Source organism: Panthera tigris, chromosome A2, assembly GCF_018350195.1.
Source record: "Panthera tigris isolate Pti1 chromosome A2, P.tigris_Pti1_mat1.1, whole genome shotgun sequence".
Lineage (NCBI taxonomy): Eukaryota > Metazoa > Chordata > Mammalia > Carnivora > Felidae > Panthera > Panthera tigris.
Window position 1 is genome coordinate 12,642,861 of NC_056661.1, and position 17,885 is coordinate 12,660,745.

Below are 17,885 nucleotides of genomic sequence, written 5' to 3' on the forward strand. Positions count from 1 at the left end.
ACAGCAACCCCAGGAAATGAATACAGGGGTTTAATGAATATTCCCAGGCCCGGCCAGCCACCCCCCCCCAACCTTGTCCAAGGTGGGGCCAAGGAGGCAAGGCCAATGCTGTCCTGCACCTGCTGCGGGACACCCCCCCCCCCCCCCCCGCCAGGAGACTGGTGGGCCATCCTCCTTCCTAAAAGCCCCCGGTTGAGCTCTGGCATGGGCTCCAGGGTTTGGGGGTGGGGTCTCCTGAATAATCACCGTGGAGGCCCCCATTCCACTCCTCAGGATCCACAGGACTCAAGTCTCCTACTGTCGCTGCCAGATGGCCCCCCTTCCCTTTACCCCAAGGTACCCCTTCTTGATGCTAATGTCCCCCACAACTGCAGGATCAGATGCGCAGGTGACTGGAAGGTGGATAGTGTGGGCCTGGGGGGTGAGGGCTGTAGCCCTGTGACCCCCCCCCCCCCACTCCCAGCTGTTTGCCCCGGGCCTGAGCCGTTCTGAACAGACTTAGAGGAGGGCACCACATGGGGAAGGACGGCCATTGCCTCCCAAAGAGCAGCACGGGGCACTGTGTCTGGGGGTAAGCAAGCTCCCCAAGGCAGAGGGAAGTGGGGGCCAAACCGGGGCTCCCCACCGGGGCCCATATTGTCTCTGGGCTGGGGAAGAATGAGCCAGAGGGCAGGCAGCCCCAGGACACATTCACGTGCACAGGAACCTGGGGAAGTGTAAGATTAGTGAAGCACATCCACGTCAATAGCCTGGTTGATGACGTAGGAATTTTCCAATATGTTGCCGCTGCGGAAGGGTACCTGGGACCTCTCTGCACTGGTAGAATGTCTTAGAAATGCACAGGAATCTACCATTAGGTTGGGGGGGCAGGCATCTGAAACGTTCCTCCCCCATCCTGCTCTGAAAGGCTGGGCCCTTCGACTAGGGAACTAGGGATCTGGGGCTCCAGTCCTCAGTGCTGCCCCCCGGAGGCCAAAGCCTGTGACTCTGGAAATGAGCTTTTATTACACCAGCTGCCTCCACCGGGAAAGGGGCCCAGGGCCCAGGAACCGTCCCTTGTAGGCTGGGAGTGGGAGGAACGGGCAGGGGAAGTGGCCGGTGCTGCAAGACAGGGACCCACTGGCCAGGCAGCACCCTCAGGGTCTCTGTGCTGTCCCTGGTGGGGGTCAGAGATGAGCAGCGTGGGCTGAAATAAATACCACCGCAAGGGGGTGGGGAGACAGTGCGCGGGAGGAAACAGAGACAAGGCATCCCCCGCGGGTTACAAAGAGGAATCTGATGACAGTTGGGAGGGTCCCCCAGGGAAGGCAGGTCTGGTCGTGGAGCTGGGAGAGGGCAGTCCCCACGATCAGGAGTCCGGGGGTGGGGGGAGTAGGCGGTGGTGAGGCCCCGAGATGAGAAGTCGACCTAGCCCTGGAGGCAGGAAGCTGAAGGTGCCTGGGTCAGAGCCATTGGCTTGCCCTCAGGGGCTGGCAGGCCGTCAAGACAGAACATTCAGGGACCCCTGGGGTGAGACAGGGGGTGTGTGTGGGGACTGTAACAGTTATGGGATCATTTGGGGTCTAGGTCCAGGGGCTCAGCGGCCCAGGTGCCCCAAAGGGGGCCACAGCTTTGCGATTTCGGAGAAAGGCGGACTGTTCCACTTCGAAGTTGGTGATGAGGGGATGGGTGTTTTTTGTGTCCCTGATTTGGGCTAAATGTCATCGTGTCCCCTCCGACACAGGCCTTTGGCCACAGGTCCTTCCGAGGAGCGTCTCCTCTGGGGGAGCATGAGCTGCTCTGGCCTGAGGAGGGAGGGTACCCAGCCCCAGGTGCAGCTGAGGAGGTGGGGGGATAGAGGCCGACCCTCCGGTTGAGGGAGGGCTGGGGGGAGGCCCGTCATCCATGGAGGCAGGTCTCTGTGTTCTGTTTATCAGGTTCATTCGGAGGCTGGGGTCACCTGGGGTGGGGTCCGCCAGCCCACCAGAGAGTCACGGGAGCTCTCCCATCAGTGGCCCCCTTCCAGCGACCGGACAGTGATAGCACGCAGCCAGATCAAGTCCTCCTGCTCAGAGCGTCAGGAAGAGAAGCCACTCTGACTGAAGAGAGAAAAAGAGAAAGACACCGTGGGCTGCCAGGTCCCCTTGGCAGAACCTGCCTCCACGTCACGGCTCAGCCTGGCCGCTTCTGCCCACTGGGGCAGGTGCATCGTCCCTAGAGAGGGGTTGGGGGGCCCATGGTCTGGCCCGGCCCCTCAGGACCCTGTCCACCCCCACCGGGTCACGGTGATGGGACAGGTTGTTCACTCCCGCTACACGCAGCAATGTGGGCGGATGGCAAGGGAACTCTGCTGAGTGAGAAAAGCCAACCTCAACAGGATTCCATTTACACAGCATCCCCGAAGCGACAGACTACAGACAGGGGCCAGGTGGGCGCCACTATGAAAGGGAAGCTGCTCTGTATCGACTGTGGGGGTGATGACACAAACCTATGTGCGGGGAAATAGCACAGGCTCAATTGCCAAAGTGGTGACTTATGAACACAGGAGGTATGGACGTCAATCTCCTGGTATGACACTGTCTTCAGACTCATCTGCCGGGTGTCACCGCAGGCGGGACTGGGTGAAGGGCACCTGAGAGGTCTCTGTGTTATCTCTGACAACCGCGTGGGAAACTAGGATTACCTCAAATTTAGAAGTTTTATAACTACCTCCCTCCCCCCCGCCCGAACCAAAGAAAAACAAAAGCCAACCTCTGGGCGGGCACTGGAGACAGCTAGCAGATACAGGAGGGAGGGGTGGGCAATGCTTGGGAGAGTTTAAAGCCGGGCACAGGACAACTACAACATGAGGGGCGGGTGAGGATCACACATGGACAGAAATGGCTTCAAAGTTGCTATGTTTTTGGTGAAGCAGTCCGGAACTCTCACCAAGTAAACCGAAAAGTTTAAGGACGTATATTGTAATCCCCGGAGATACGAGTAAAAAGTAATGCTAGGGGCACCTGGGAGGCTCAATCGGTTAAGCGTCCGACTTCGGCTCAGGTCACGATCTCGCGGTTTGTGAATTTGAGCCCCGCGTCGGGCTCTGTGCTGATGGCTCGCAGCCCAGAGCCTGCTTGGGATTCTGTGTCTCCCTCTCTGCCCCTCCCCCCTCACGGCTCTGTCCTCTCTCTGTCTTTCAAAAATAAACATTAAAAAAACAAATTTAAGGATGTCTGATAATTCCCGAAGCTACGAGTAAAAAGTGATGCTGGGGTGCCTGGTTAAGCACCTCAGTCGGTTAAGCGTCTGAACCTGGATTTCGGCTCAGGTCATGATCTCACCGATTGTGAGTTCGACCTCTGCATCGGGCTCTGCACTGTGTCACCATGGAGCCTTTCTCCCCCTCTCTCTGCCCCTACCCCACGTTCTCTCTCTCCCTCTCTCTCCCTCTCAAAAATAAACAAAAAAGATTTAAAAAAAAAGAATGCTAAAATAGGAAGAGCAGAATCCAAATGGAAGCCTCCAAAAATATTCAGTAAACCCAAAGGGAGGCAGGTGGAGAACAAAACAGAACACGTATTGAAACTGCAGCCATAAAAACCCAGCAGACCTACCAACGATTGTATTAAATGCACTCGGACTAAGCCCCAGGGCCTGGTGTGGGATGACGCTCCCCACCCCCACCCCGAGCCTCCCAGACTTTGGTGGGTGCCCAAGGACAAGCATTCCCACTGGGTTTGCTGAGTGGGAGTGGAAACCAGCCTGTGCCACTGATGTATAGTGGAGAGACCCGGGGCTCAGGCAGACACAGCCTCAGGCCTGACGGTGCTCAGCAACCCCTGGGAGCTGGCACATAGCTGAGCCGATAAAATCAACCTGTGGCTTACACCTCTGGAGCCTGCTGTTAACTTAGAACCAAAAGATTCGCCTCCTCCAGGAAGTCTGCCCAGCGCCCCTTCCCAGCCTCACCCACTTCCTCTTCCCTTCCCTGGAGTGACGAAGATTCTCTGACCAAACTCTTTTTCAGCTGGGCCTCAACTTCTGGGCTTCTGTGTTCATCTCAGCACTGTCCAATTGTGGCAAGAACCTTGCTACGTTAGCTTAAGCTGGAATCCTCCCCCGCCCCCCCCCCCCCCATATCTGATCACTCTTGATATCTAATGGGCCTCTTCCTCCCCATCACCCCTGGGGCGCAGTCTGATACCCTGGCCTGCCTTTAGCGGAAATACTGTTAGGTGGGTCCCGCCAGAATCCCCCCTTCATCCCGATGTTTCCTGTTCGTAATTCTCTGTCCACTGCCCCCCATCCTGGTCCTTGGCTACAAATCCCCACTTTTTCTTGTAGAGCTGGGTCCCGTCTTCCTCTCCACTGCAAGACCCCACTGCATCGTCCCGCTACCTATCTCATATTCAAGTTCTCTCCCTTGAATAAAGTCTTCCTTCCTATCTTTTTTTTTTTTTTCAATGTTTTTTTTATTTTTGAGACAGAGAGAGACAGAGCATGAATGGGGGAGGGTCAGAGAGAGAGGGAGACACAGGATCTGAAACAGGCCCCAGGCTCGGAGCTGTCAGCACAGAGCCTGACGCGGGGCTCGAACTCACTGACGGTGAGATCATGACCTGAGCCGAAGTCGGACACTTAACCGACTGAGCCACCCAGGTGCCCCCCTTCCCATCTTTAACAAGCATCGTGAATAATTTCTTTCTTTAACAGAGAGTCCCAGTGGGCCTCATGGACAGGCCTGTCCTGGGGTCCAGTCCTTGGGAGGACTCAGCCTCACCAGGCTCATACAGGCTGTTCCCTGATGTGTGTTGGGTAGACTGTGGGGAGAGGGGTCAGGAGAGAACGGATCCCCCATTTCGTTCCTGGAAACCTGCAGGCGGACCCCTCGATGAGTCACTCTCCTTCCCGCTAGGTCCAGGGCAAGTGAGGGGAGGGAGTTGGGGGGGTCCAGCTCTCACCTGTCCTCCGCCTCCCCCTCCAAGTCTATCACTTCATGGCCATGAGCAGCTGCCACACGCCCAGCGTCCAGGGGGGCTGGGTCATAGTCGTAACTGTATGACGCAGAGGCTGGTGTCAGCTGCTCTGAAAGGAAGGGGCACTCAGTCAGTAGGAAGGCACTGGAGGGGGGGGGGGTTTGGATGACAGCCCAGAGGGACCTTGCAGAGGAGAGATATGGGCCAGGAGGTGGGAGGTCACAAGGGTGGGGGAAGAGGACACAGAGATCACAGATGGGTAGATGCAGAAAGGCGCAAGCTTCGGGTGGGAGTGAGGAGAGACTCAGCAAGATTGAGGAGACCCAGAAACCCAGATACACGGAACCAGAGGCGGGGGGCGGGGAGGACACAACGCCTGAGGAACAGAGGGTGATGGTCTCGAGTCCAAAGACAGAGAGACAGAGACTGGAGGAGAGATGCAGGGACCACCGTTGTGGGGAAAGCTGTGGGGATCAGGGACAGAGAATCCAGGACTGTGAGATTCAGGAAGGAGTGGTGGGAGAAACGGAAGCAAAAAGGAAGGAAGAGGAGAGAGTGATGCTAGAAGGGGGTGGGGGGAGTGGGGAGGTGGAGATGGGGAGGAGGAGGTGATGGAGAGGAGGAGGAGGTAATGAAAAAGATAGGGTGATGCACTATTTATATGCAGGGAGAGGTGGGGTCCCAGAGGCTGGATCCAGAGTGGGTCCTCACCGAGGACACAGTGGCCAGGGGGCGCGGGCTCCAATCTCGCGCGGCCTAGGCAGGCGGCCTCCTGCAGGTGGCAGGCGCTGGTGTAGACGATGCCATCAGAGCCGCAGACAGGGTCCCCGCGGGCGGTACAGTCGCGGGGACAGCCACAGCGCGTAATCTTCGCCCCCTCCTCCGGGGCAGCCGCAGGACCCCGCTCGCCTGGGGACCAGCCTGGGGGCGAGGAGAAGTCGGCAGGGACTGGGGGACCCCAATCCCCACCTGGTCTGCGCTTCCCACCGGGCCTGGAGTGAGGGAAAAGTCCCCGGGGGCAGGGACTACCTTCCACCGGGTGGGGCCTGGGGCCTGACAGTTACTGGGAGTCCCTGAGCCCTGACTTGGTAGAATTTCATTCAAGTGTTTGCTTACTACTTACGAAAACAAAATTTTATCAACGAAAGCAATCTAAACCCATTTCAAGATGTTTGAAAAATAAAGAAAAAGGCCCTGAAGGACCCCTCCCAGCCCCGCCCAACACTTTGCTGCGACCACTCTCTGAGTTCATGGCCCGGGCCCTGCAGTCGCTACGCCTCTATTTTGTGGAGGAAGAGAGGTACGGGTTCTGCTTTGGGCGCCCTCCCTCCCCGCTCGGCCCCGCCCCCTTCCGCTGACCGCCCACACCCCATTCGGGCCCCGCCCCTCCCCACTTTCACCTGCACCCCGCTCGGCCCCGCCCCCTTCCGCTGCCCGCCCACACCCCGCTCAGCCCCGCCCCTTTCCGCTGACCACCCACACCCCATTCGGGCCCCGCCCCTCCCCACTTTCACCTGCACCCTGCTCGGCCCCGCCCCTCCCCACTTTCACCTGCACCCCGCTCGGCCCCGCCCCTTTCCGCTGCCCGCCCACACCCCGTTCGGCCCCGCCCCTTCCCACTTTCATCTGCACCCCGCTCGGCCCCGCCCCTTTCCGCTGACCACCCACACCCCGTTCGGCCCCGCCCCTCCCCTTTCACCTGCACCCCGCTCGGCCCCGCCCCTTTCCGCTGACCGCCCACACCCCATTCGGGCCCCGCCCCTCCCCTTTCACCTGCACCCCGCTCGGCCCCGCCCCTTTCCGCTGACCGCCCACACCCCATTCGGGCCCCGCCCCTTCCCACTTTCACCTGCACCCCGCTCGGCCCCGCCCCTCCTCGCTGCCCACCGACCTTCTGCTCGGCCCCGCCCCCACAATGTTCACCCTTGACCTTGCCCTCTTCTCCTGCCTTTACCAAGCGGTCCCCCTCTGCCTGGAGACCCCCTTCCCCGCTCTGATCTGAGCTCCAAAAGGACGGTCGGGGTGGCAGTGGCCCCGCGCACTCACCGGGGCCCTGAGCCGGGGCGCGCTCCACCTCGTTGCACGCGGGCCCCGCGCACAGCTCCTGGGCAAGTGGACTGCGCGCGCTGACATTGTAGAAGCGCGTGGCTTCAAAGGCTGCGGGACGCGGGAGGCAAAGAGTGACGAAATGATGGGTGACAAGGCGAGGAACTGAGCTGGGGGCGCGGGCGGGCGCGGGCCTACCAGGCTCGTAGTAGTCGTACACAGAGACAGGCAGCGCGGACGTCCTGCCCACTACATGTTCACGGAGCGCCCGGAACCGCACGCAGGTCAGGCACCGGCTGGGGATCTGCGGGGTTAGCGGACGGGCTCAGGCCTGGCTGGGGCCACTAGGCTCAGGGATGAGCTAGGGCCCCTAGGCTCTGCTCTGCCTCAAAGCATGCGCCCAGAACTGGCCGATTTGTGGGGGGGGGGGGGGGGGGGTACCCAGGGGTGTGTGAAACACAGGAACCTGATTCCACTCAATTCTCTGGGTCCTTCCATCCTACCTGGAAAAACATCTCTGCCGGTCTTTCACTCTCCCCTCCCCTAGCCCCTGGCATCCGCTAACCCGCTTTTTGTCTCTATGGATTCACCTGTTCTGGACATTTCATGTGCATGAGATCATACACTACGAAGCCTTTTCGTGTCTGGCTTCTTCCATCCAGTATGTTTTCCAGGTTCATCCACATGCACCCGTGCTCCATTCCTTTCTATGCCTGAATACCGTTCCACATCCCTCCCAACTTTTCCCACCAACGTGAGCTGAGCTGGCTGGGGCACAAGGCCACCAGCTGTGCCAGCTCTGCCTGGATTTATTATTGCCCTCGTTTCTTTCTCATGATAGGAGACGGCTGCAGGAACCACACTGGGCCAGGACAGCTCTGCCCTCGCTAATTGGGGTGCGGTCGGAGCCTCCACCCCTGCCCTGCCCCCACCCCACTGCCGGTACCTCATCAAAGTAGAAGAGAACTCTGCGTCCAGCCACCTCGTACCTCTTCAGCGTGAAATGCTTGTCAGAGAGCAGCTGGCGAGGAAGCCAGAGGTCAGGGTCCACCCAGCCCCTGTCCCCAGTGCTTGCTTCCTCCCCGGTCTCCGTGGGGCCTCCGCTGCTCAGTGGGAGGTGGGCCAGTTCCGGAAGGAAGCCGAGGCCCCAGAGGCTGGGGGGCTTGCCTATGGTTGTCCGGCAAGTCGCCATGGACCGGGCCCAGGGGATGGAGGTCAGTGTGACCCGTGAACCCAGGAGAAGATACTCCGAGCTCCCGCCTTCCCTCCCCTTCCTGCAGCCTCCCTTGATCCAGCCCCAGCCCATGGCAACCCGAGGTGCCCAGCTGGGCCCTGCCACCTGCTTTTACCTCATCTACAACATGTAACACCCTCCAGCCTGGGAATTCGTGTTTGATCCATAAAACCAAGGCTTCTGTGCTGGTCCTTCTCCTTACCCTGCCTCTTCCCAGCCTCCCTGATCGCCCCCACCCCCTGCCTTTCCTTCTCCATCCTCCCTACACTGCAGGCCTCCTCCGGCCTCAGGCAAGACAGCACCCCCATTTTTGTGCCTCCCTCACACAAAAGGGGGCATGGGGCTCGTCTCTCTTGAGTTTGAGGGTAGTGGTAGGTCTCCGGAGAACGAGGGCGGAGGGTATCCTATGGCACCCCATGTCGTCCCTAAAACACACCCATATTTGCTGAATCCCTCCTCCACCACCTGGATCCCACCCCTCCCCACCTGCCCCTCAGCAGGCGACCAGCCCAAAAGCACCAACTTTGCCCGGAGAGGCCAAAAAAAAAAAAGAGCTGGGAATTTGCAACCTGGTCAGGGTGGCCAGCTAGAGACCCCGCCCGGCTTCCGCCTTCCAGCACCACCTCACCTGCTCTAGGCTCTCGATGTCCACCCGGAAGCCTGAGAGCAAGGGCACGTCCAGGACAGCCATATTGGAGGACCCCGCATGCAGCCACCTTCCAACGAGAGGAGAGATGCAGGCCCTCGAGCTCAAGCCCCACGGTGGAATTCGTGGCCCCCTCTGTGCCCCCCGCCACAATCCCCACGCCTGAAGTCCTGGGCGAACCCGCCCCAGGCCTGGCTGGGTGGCCCATTTGTACAAACACAGGTCACTGGTCAGCCCGTTTCACAGTTGAGACCCTAAGATCATAAGGAGAGGGCCCTGCCGAGGGTTCTGGGCCTGACCCAGGTCTACTGACTCTGGGTTGTGCTTGCCCCGAACCCCGTGCTGTGTCCCCAGCACAGGAAGCAGTTTCCATGGGGCCATGGGAGCCCAGGTGACTGGGGATACCCAGTCACTCCCCAGTGCTTGTCCTCAGTTTCCCCTTCTGTGACATGGGGTATGCCCAATTGACCTCTGGGGCCTGCTACGTGCCAGGCCCTCCCAGTGCCACGTGCTGGTGACAAGGAAGGTGACTGATATTCAGAGGGGAACCGGTAGACTCTGGACCCAAGGGGCCATGGTGACCGCAGCCCCTGGGGAGGATGGGGAGGCTTCCTGTTGGGGTGAGGCCTGAGTAAGCCCATATCTGGATGGCACACATACATCCGAGAGAGGAACAGAGATGTCCCCAGCTACATAGGGCCATGGGAGCCCAGGCATGTCCCCAGCAGGCCTAATGGGGCCAGAGTTGGGCCAGTCTGCCTGCTTCCTGCTCCCCTACCCCAGCTGATGGCAGATTGAGGGTCATGGGAGAGTGGCCTTGGCAGCCCCAGTGGGCTTTGGATGCCATGGCAACCATCCACCTTTGGGCTCCCATATTGTCACCAAGGCAACGAGCATCCTCTGAGGGCAGCTGCCCGTGCCCCCCCTGAGGACCCCTGTGACCTGGTCCTGGGGTCACCCTCAGGAAACTGAGAGGCCTGAGGCTCTGGTGAGTCGGGCAGGGGCCACAAACAGCTGTCCCCACCTGGGCCACCTGCCTCACCTGTCACTGGGGTCTGCTGCATCCATTTGGAAGCTTCTGTTTCCTTTTCTCATTCAAAAGCCATCTGCAGTGTTAAGTGCCTGACATCAAGCATTTGCTTGCAAAAGCATCCACGTCAAAGATGTCCATCTCAGATAAACGCACCACCAGCTGTTTGACACAGCTACTAGATTCAAGAGCTAGACAAGGAGCCAGGCGCCCCACGCACAGGAAGTTCCCCTTTTAGAAAACCCTGGGCAGGGGCGCCTGGGTGGCGCAGTCGGTTAAGCGTCCGACTTCAGCCAGGTCACGATCTCACGGTCTGTGAGTTCGAGCCCCGTGTCAGGCTCTGGGCTGATGGCTCAGAGCCTGGAGCCTGTTTCCGATTCTGTGTCTCCCTCTCTCTCTGCCCCTCCCCCGTTCATGCTCTGTCTCTCTCTGTCCCAAAAATAAATAAACGTTGAAAAAAAAAATTAAAAAAAAAAAAAAGAAAACCCTGGGCAGCCGAGGCAACTAACCTGCTTTTCCCTTCCTGCTCCCTGACTCCTGCCCTTAATTTTAAATTCGCCAAAAAAAGAGTGGACTGACGGGGCTGAAGTGTCCGACTCTTGATTTCGGCTCAGGTTAGGACGATCTCACGGTTGTGAGTTCGAGCCCCGCGTCAGGCTCTGCTCTGACAGCACGGAGCCAGCTTGGGATTCTCTCTCTCCCTCTCCCTCCGCCCCTCGCTTTCTCTCTGCCCTTCCCCTACTTGTTCACACGCGTGCTCTCTCAAAATAAATCAATAGACATTAAAAATATGAGAATGGACTGGCAAAACCTTAGATCCCCTCCCTCTACCCCAGTCAAGGCAGAGCCCCAGGTGCATACTTTTTCTCTCTGTACCTGTGACCTTGCTGTCTGGCCCCAGGAATGCTGTGTAACTTCCAGGACCAATAAGTCATGAACCTTGTCCCTCAAAGTTCCCTGAGAGTTGTTGCTGAGGGTATCTTGCAACTGTAACAAAAGCCACAAGGGCTGGTCCGGCCACAGCAGTGGGAAATGTAGTAGGGAGCAGGTGCGTGCCCCAGGCATGCCAGCTGATAGCATCACAATCCGCAGGCTCAGACTGACGCAAAACACCAACCCTGAGCACCTGCTCAGCACCCTGGGCCCGGGAGGAGCTGTCTTCCTCTGATACGGCCCTCCTCTGAGGCCCAGGCAGGAGTGTTGGCCGCGGGGAGGTGGCCTTACCTGGTGCACACCTCCAGGGTCACCTGATACTCCTGGTGATGCTGGTCGGCTGCTGGGTCGTCATCATCGGCCGAGGAGGCGGGAGCGGGGGTCCGCCGCTGCTCAGCCTCGGGCTCCCGGAGGCTCACGAGCAGCTGGAAGGCTGGTTTGGCCACCGGGTCTGGCACATTGTAGGTGACATCAATCTGGGAGAGGGGGGGCGGTGTGGGAGGACCGAAGCTTAGGGAACCTGGGGTTGGGGGAGGGGAGAGGCAGGGCCATGGCCAGAACGATGACAAAAGTGGCATGAATGGCAGATGTGGGGACAACTGTTACTTCGTTTAGCCCTGCAAGTGCCCAAGGGGGTGCAGATATGACCGTCACCCCATTTTCACGCATGTCAAGCCCAGGTCCAACAGCCTCCAGGCCTCTCCCACCTCTCTGCTGTGTCGTCTGGGCTCCCATTTTAGAGATGGGGAAGCTGAGGTTTTCAGGGTCTCCAGGCAGACTTGCCCTCTGACCACCAGCCGGAGCCCGCAGGCTGGGCTGCCCCAGCCCAGAGTGCAGCTAAATCCCAGGGCCTGGTGACCGAGGAGCTGTAGGGGGGGCAGGCTGGGTCCGGGGGAGGGGGGCACATCCTGGTTCAGACAGCAGCAGGGAGAACAGATTTGAAGCACTGGGCAAACCCTGGGCGCGGGGGAGGGCATCTGCGTATGGTCAGAGACCACTGGATTGAGGAGCAAGTGGATTTTCTTGTGGGGGGGGGACCCACACTCGAGAGAATGCATGGCCACCTGCCTTGGTCAGGCTGGGCTGCATGACAGGGGTCAGACAATCTGTCCTGGGGTCTCTCTCAGCCACACACATCCATCCCACTCAGCCTGGCCCACCACTGAGCTTGGAGCTCCCAGCCTGCCCCTCGGGGCGTCCCCAGGTTCCAGAAGCCCCAGCGAGTGCCCCATCTCCCTCCCTGAAGCCCCACCTGCATCAGGCAGCAGCCTTCGCCCTTGGCGCTCACGAACAGCCCCGTGGGGAGGCTGGGAATCTGAAAAGAGAAGACACTGTGACACCCTCTGCAGACACACAAGGGGGTGTGGCAGGCAGGGGGGAGGGGCCTCCAGCACTGCCCCCCAAACCCTGGTCCAGGAATACACACCGCTGCGGTCTGCAGAAGCTTCTGGTTGGCCCCGTGCAGTTCGAAAGTTTCCTGGTAGTCCAGGTTGGTAGAAGCCAGGGAGACGGTGAGGTTGACGCTGCCGGCATATGACAAGATGGCATAGTCTGCCAAGGCCTGAAGAGCCACACAAGTGTCCTGGGGACACAGCAGGAGGTGCTGTCAGCCCCAGGAATGGGTCAGCCAGCAGTGTCCCTCCCTGCTCCCCGCCCCTCCCCCCCATCCCCAGAGGTCTGGCCCAAACTGGGGGCACCATGCACCGTCTCTGAAGGCCGGAGACCCATGTGGGTGGAATGGAGAATGATTCTGCTGCAGACAGACATCCATGGCCTGGGGGCCCTGATAACAGGTGGGCATGCCCACAGAAGCAGAGGCTGGGTCCCTGTCCCAAAGCCGGGTGCATCTGTCCCTCAGGCCCCACCCCCTGCCTTCTCTTGGACTCCTCATCTCCAGGAGCCGCCTTGGGCCTTGAAGCACGTAGTGGCTTCCTGGCGAACTGTGAGCCCTGAGCCTGGGCCTCAGCGACCCCGCCGGGACCTGAGCCCCTTCTTCTTGGCCCTGCTCAACTCACCTGAGTAGAGGAGAAGCCCCCGAGCGCGTTCCGCTGCTGGGACAGCCACTTCACCACGGGCAGGGCCGTGGCCACATCACCCAGGAGGGTGTAAGTCAGCAGGGCATAGGCCGTCATTTCCACCTCAGCTGAGACCACTGCGATGGACAAGGCTGGCTGGGGCCCTTCCAATGGCGGGACCCAGCACCCAGCACCCAAAGCAGGGGGCCAGTACCTGACTGAGAGACCCCATCGCTGAAGCTCAGGAATGCATCCTTGTCCACGTCCCGGGAACCCGTCAGGCTCCAGTGGGTGACCCCATCTGCAGGGCCAGGACAGGTCAGGGGCCACAACCCAATTAAGTGTTCAGCCTGGCATCCCGCGGTGAGTGTCAGTACATATGGGTCTCGAGGAGAGACGTGGCGGGGGTGGGGGGTGGACCCCAGGGGAGTAGGGTGCCAGGGGCAGATGGCTGGGACAGGAAGGGCCTTGGGGCTGTCTCAGATCTGCAACTACATGACGGACCCAGTCTCTCCTGTACCCCTGGAAGACATCGGTGGCCTCCCTCCTGACGGGTCCCTGATGCGGCTCCAGCCATCCCCACTCGGGACCGAGGAAGCCGCTTGCTACCTGGTAAGGCTCCAAGGATTCTGAGTTCGTGTGTGATGTAAAAGGCCCTCGGACCACAGAGAAATCCGTGCTCCCTGCCCCAGATCTCAAGCAGTTAGTCCTAAATAGACACTGTCATCCAATCGGGTAGTTTCAGAATTCTGCTTAATGTTTGTTTGTTTTTCTTCTTAGCAATGAAAGCATTTCTCAGGTGACATCGTGGGCAGAAAAGCTGCTGGGGAAGGTGGGGGGCGGGTAGCGGGATGAGGGCCGGGAGGGGGCTTGGTTTGAGAGGTCTCCACGACTGGGGCTCCCCAAGCACAGTGAGTAGTCATTTTGTGGGTGGAGAGACCAACATCCTGCAGACAGAAACGGCTTCCTTCCCAAGGTTCACCCGGCGATGGAAGGCAGGGGGGCCCTCCCTGCCTCCCAGCACCCTGTCCGGGGGTTGGTCTCCAGGAAGCCTGGGGCGTTCTCTACTGCCCTCTGGGCTATCCCCTATTCCACGAGGGAGAAAAATGACACACGGGCTCAAGCCACTTCATCAAATGGAGCCGCTAGATGCAACAACGAATAACAAACAAAACGGACTGAGCAAAGGGTGCCTCCTTAGCTCCATGCATGTGCTCATGAACCGTTTAGGGAGATGCACGGTGGGCGGGCCCCACGGTGGCCTCTGGGGTGGCGATCAGGAGCCACCTACTCTGCGTGATGGCCAGGCTGCGGAGTTTTCGCAGCGCTGCGGGGGCTGCTGGGCTGCGGAGCAGGGTCAGCGCGTAGGTGGTCAGGGCACTGCTGTAGGGGTCGGCGGCCAAGGGCACACTGGACTCCAGGAAGTGCCTCGCTCTGGCAATGGCGCCCCTCTCCTCCTGCGGGATGGGGTGGGGAGTGGAGCCCTGCGAGGCTGCTCTGTTCCCCCACCCACCTGCCCACCCGCAGGTTCCCAGGGCGCCCCTAGGGAGAGCTCCCAGACTCTCATTCTGCCTCCTTCTAGGGCTCCCGCAGCCTGCGGACCTGGCTTTCAAAACCCCATCCCCTTTCTGTTGGTGCCAGCTTTCTTCCGAATGAGGTCTGAGCACAGTGTATCAACCCAGAGAAGTACTGGGGGAATCAGGCAGAGCCCGGACCACCCTGTCCCACCCACCCCTTCACCAGGCTGGCTTTTAAGAACCCCTGCCCAGGCCCACTTCATCCTCCAGGCCTCACTTCAAGTGTTGCCTCCCCCAGGAAGCCCACCAACCCTGATCATGCTTCTCCCCCAGCCCTAACGTGAGCCGCTGGAGGACAGAAACTGAGGCCGCTGTCCAGCGGGGGCTTGATGCAGAGAAGCTGCCCAAGCATATTGGTTAAATGGAAAAAATGAGTGATTAGAAGCATTCGTGAATTTAATAAATGAGCAACGGTGTTCCCGTGGGCACCGATGGAGCCATGGTGTTAAGATAACTCTGCTTTTAGGCCGCCTGGCTGGTGCAGCTGGCTCAGCGTCTGGCTCTTGATTTTGGCTCAGGTCACGATCTCCCGGTTCTGTGAGTTCGAGCCCCGCACTGGGCTCTGTGCTGTGTGGGGCCAACTTGGGATTCTCTGTCTCTGCCCCTCTCCCACTCCAGCTTTCTCTCCCTCTCAAAAAAAGACATCTCTGCTTTAGATTGTTAAGATCTCAGAAAGCATGCTCTCCCAAAGTTCTCCATCTTTCGATCAGGACAAAGTATGGAAACCGCCCCTAATGCGGGGCGTTGAGATATACCAGGTACCTCCTGGGGCCTGGACACACCGCAGTTAGGACCCATGTCCCCATAGGAGAGGACACAGAGACGCAGGCACAGGGCCATGCAGAGACAGAGGCAGACACTGGAGTGACGCGGCCACAAGACTAGAAATGCCCGGGGCCTCCAGAAGCTGGAGAGGCCTAGAAGGACCTTCCCTTAGAGCCTTCGGAAGGAGCATAGATAGCCTTGCTGATACCTGGACCTCAGACGTATGGCCTCCAGGACTGTGAGAGAATAAATTCGTGCTGTCTGAAGCCAGTTTGTGGTACTTGCTACAGCAGCCCGGACCCCGATCCAGGGGCCACAATCCAGCCTAGGGCACAGAGGCATTCAGAGTCCGGAGTGAATGAAGACACACATGACACAGCTCTAAACGTGTGACAGGGTCCGAATGACCTGGAAGTCCATTTAACTGGAAGAAGGAGCGGAGCCAGAGGAGACAGGAGGGGCCCGCCTCAGGGGATGCGGAGGGGCCGGGGTCCCTCAGCCTCAGAGGTGCAGGCACTCACCAGCCCCCGCCCCCAGTCCTGGGACTCCCTCAGGACTGCTGGCCATCCTAGAGGCAGGGTGTATGAGTTTGCAATGGCTGTGTAACAAAGTGCCACAAAGTGGGTGGCTTAAACAGTAAAAAAAAAGACAAGGTGTCACAGATCTGGAGACCGGAAGTCTGAGGTCATGGTGTGGGCCACTGAGGGAAGAGTCTGCCCCAGGCCTCTCCTGGGCTTGCAGCCGGCTGTCTTCTCCCTGTGTCTCCATGTCATCTTGCCTGTGCGTGTGTGTCTGTGTCCAACCCCCTTTGTATGAGGACGCCAGTCATATTGGATTAGGACCCATCCTGATGGCCTCATTTTAACTTGATTTACCTCTTCAAAGGCCCTAATCACATTCCGAGGTATGGGGGTGCTGTCTGGGCCCCCCACCACAATACGTTGAAGCGCTACCCCAATGTGATGGTGTTAGGAGGCGGGGCCTTTGGGATGTGATTACGTTTAGCTGAGCTTCTGAGGGTGGAGCCCCCACAATGGGCTTAGGGTCCTTACAAAAAAAGGAAGAGACACCAGAACTCCCTCTCTCTCCACACGTGCGTACCAAGGAAAGGCCATGTGTGGACACAACGGGAAGGTGGCTGTCTACCAGGCAGGAAGAGAGCCCTCACCAAGAACTGACTCAAACAGAACCTTGACTTGGGTTTCCCAGTTTCCAGAACTATGAGAAGTAAATGTCTGTGGTTTAAGCCTCCTGGACTGTGGTATTTTGTTACGGCAGCCCGAGCTGGCTAAGACAGGGGGTTAGGATTTCAGGATATACATTTCGGGGAGACACGATTCAGCCCTTTAACACGGGGCAAGGGGCCCTCCAGGCAAAGTGCACAGGACCTAGAAGATCTTAGGTCACGGCAAACCCTAGACCCAGAGGTTAAATCTGGATCGGGAGGCCACGAATTCTGAGAAAAGCCACAATTCCCAGTTCGTCACCAGGGGATGTAGAACCGATACAGATGTTAGGAATGGTGGGGTCCCTACTCCCAGGATTGGGGTCCACCAGGGACGCCCTCACCGCAGGGAACATGCTATACGCACCCCGCTTCACAGAAGCAACAATGGCCCTCCAGTCCCTTGGGACAACTAAACCTTGACTGGCTCCAGTACCCACTGTAAATGGAGGTTCTAGACCCTTCCCCCCAAAAAATTTCACAAATTTTTGTACAGGACTTCCGGAAGTGAGCCCATGGGTCACTAGCCAGGAACGTGATGTAGCCCCAAACAGGGTCCCGGGGTGTCAGATAGTCCTGGGACGTCTCATACTCAGGATACAGCACCTCCACACCCCCCCACCCCACGACTGTCACAGGACCCTCTCAATCCTCTGCCCGGGCTACAAGAAGGTGAGCATCCTGGGACCACAGGAAAGCATGAAAAAAGAGTGGAAGGAGGGCATCAAGGAAGAAATAAAGCCTGCCCGAGGACGGCCAGCCTGGCCTGCGGGGGGGACGTTGCCCACCCACTCCCCCAGCCGCCCAGTGCTCACCTCCGAGGCAGTGCCTGTCTCCAGGAGTGCAGCCACCACGTAAGCCGTCAACGGGACTGTGCCGTGGATCCCACCCTGCAAGAGGACTTTGGAGCCTCACCCTGAGCCAGAGGGGACAGCCCCTGACCTCCTACTGGCCCGAGACAGCCAGCACCGGGGAGTGGGGGAGGGGGCAGGGCTAAGGCACCAGAAGGAGGCGGAGAGGCCACTCACCTGGATGTCCTTGTTCAGGATCCTGCCCACGGCCGGGAAGGAGCCATCCCCCCGCTGCTGCTGGATGATCCAGCCCTTGGCAGCCGCCAGCTCCTGCGGGTCGATGAAGATGAAGCTTCGTGCCTGGGCAAAGGACTTCAGGACAAAGGCCGTGAGCCTAAAACAGGATGAGGCAGGGGCTGGGAGGGCCATGGGTCGGGGACGGTGGTGCAGAAAAGGTCACCTCCCGCGGGCACCCCGAGGAACCGTGCACGCTCCCTGCACTGCCCGAGTCTCCGCTTCCTCCCCTATAACACAGGAGGGTCCAGCTTGCCCTCTCGGGGGCTGTTGTGAGCACGCCAGGGAAGTGTGTGGGCACCCAGCAGGGCCCAGTGACAGAGGCCCGCCTCCCTGCAGCACCAGGGTCTGGCACTCAAGGCCTTCCCGGGAACTGGTCCAGCCCTGCCTCC

The 17,885-nt window shown here is 59.4% G+C and overlaps 1 protein-coding gene across 6 annotated transcripts in view; it reads right to left on the reverse strand.

The window, feature by feature from the left end:
- Nucleotides 1-986: 986 nt before the first annotated feature.
- Nucleotides 987-17,885, reverse strand: part of CPAMD8 (C3 and PZP like alpha-2-macroglobulin domain containing 8) — an 82,406-nt gene continuing 65,507 nt past the window's right edge. For 3 of the 6 annotated variants that reach the window (XM_042978505.1, XM_042978504.1, XM_042978502.1), the window contains 15 exons: nt 17,437-17,593; nt 17,224-17,298; nt 14,133-14,298; nt 13,056-13,142; nt 12,842-12,978; nt 12,253-12,408; nt 12,079-12,141; nt 11,118-11,302; nt 8,846-8,933; nt 7,930-8,004; nt 7,182-7,287; nt 6,984-7,094; nt 5,649-5,858; nt 4,923-5,046; nt 987-2,078 (listed from right to left, as the gene is read on the reverse strand). In XM_042978505.1, the coding sequence (XP_042834439.1) occupies nt 2,057-2,078; nt 4,923-5,046; nt 5,649-5,858; nt 6,984-7,094; nt 7,182-7,287; nt 7,930-8,004; nt 8,846-8,933; nt 11,118-11,302; nt 12,079-12,141; nt 12,253-12,408; nt 12,842-12,978; nt 13,056-13,142; nt 14,133-14,298; nt 17,224-17,298; nt 17,437-17,593 (1,762 nt within the window). In that variant the 3' untranslated portion in view covers nt 987-2,056. Of the gene's footprint in view, nt 2,079-4,922; nt 5,047-5,648; nt 5,859-6,983; nt 7,095-7,181; nt 7,288-7,929; nt 8,005-8,845; nt 8,934-9,905; nt 9,970-11,117; nt 11,303-12,078; nt 12,142-12,252; nt 12,409-12,841; nt 12,979-13,055; nt 13,143-14,132; nt 14,299-17,223; nt 17,299-17,436; nt 17,594-17,885 lie in introns of those variants that run through there. The other 3 variants (XM_042978503.1, XM_042978506.1, XM_042978507.1) reach the window with 3 other exon arrangements.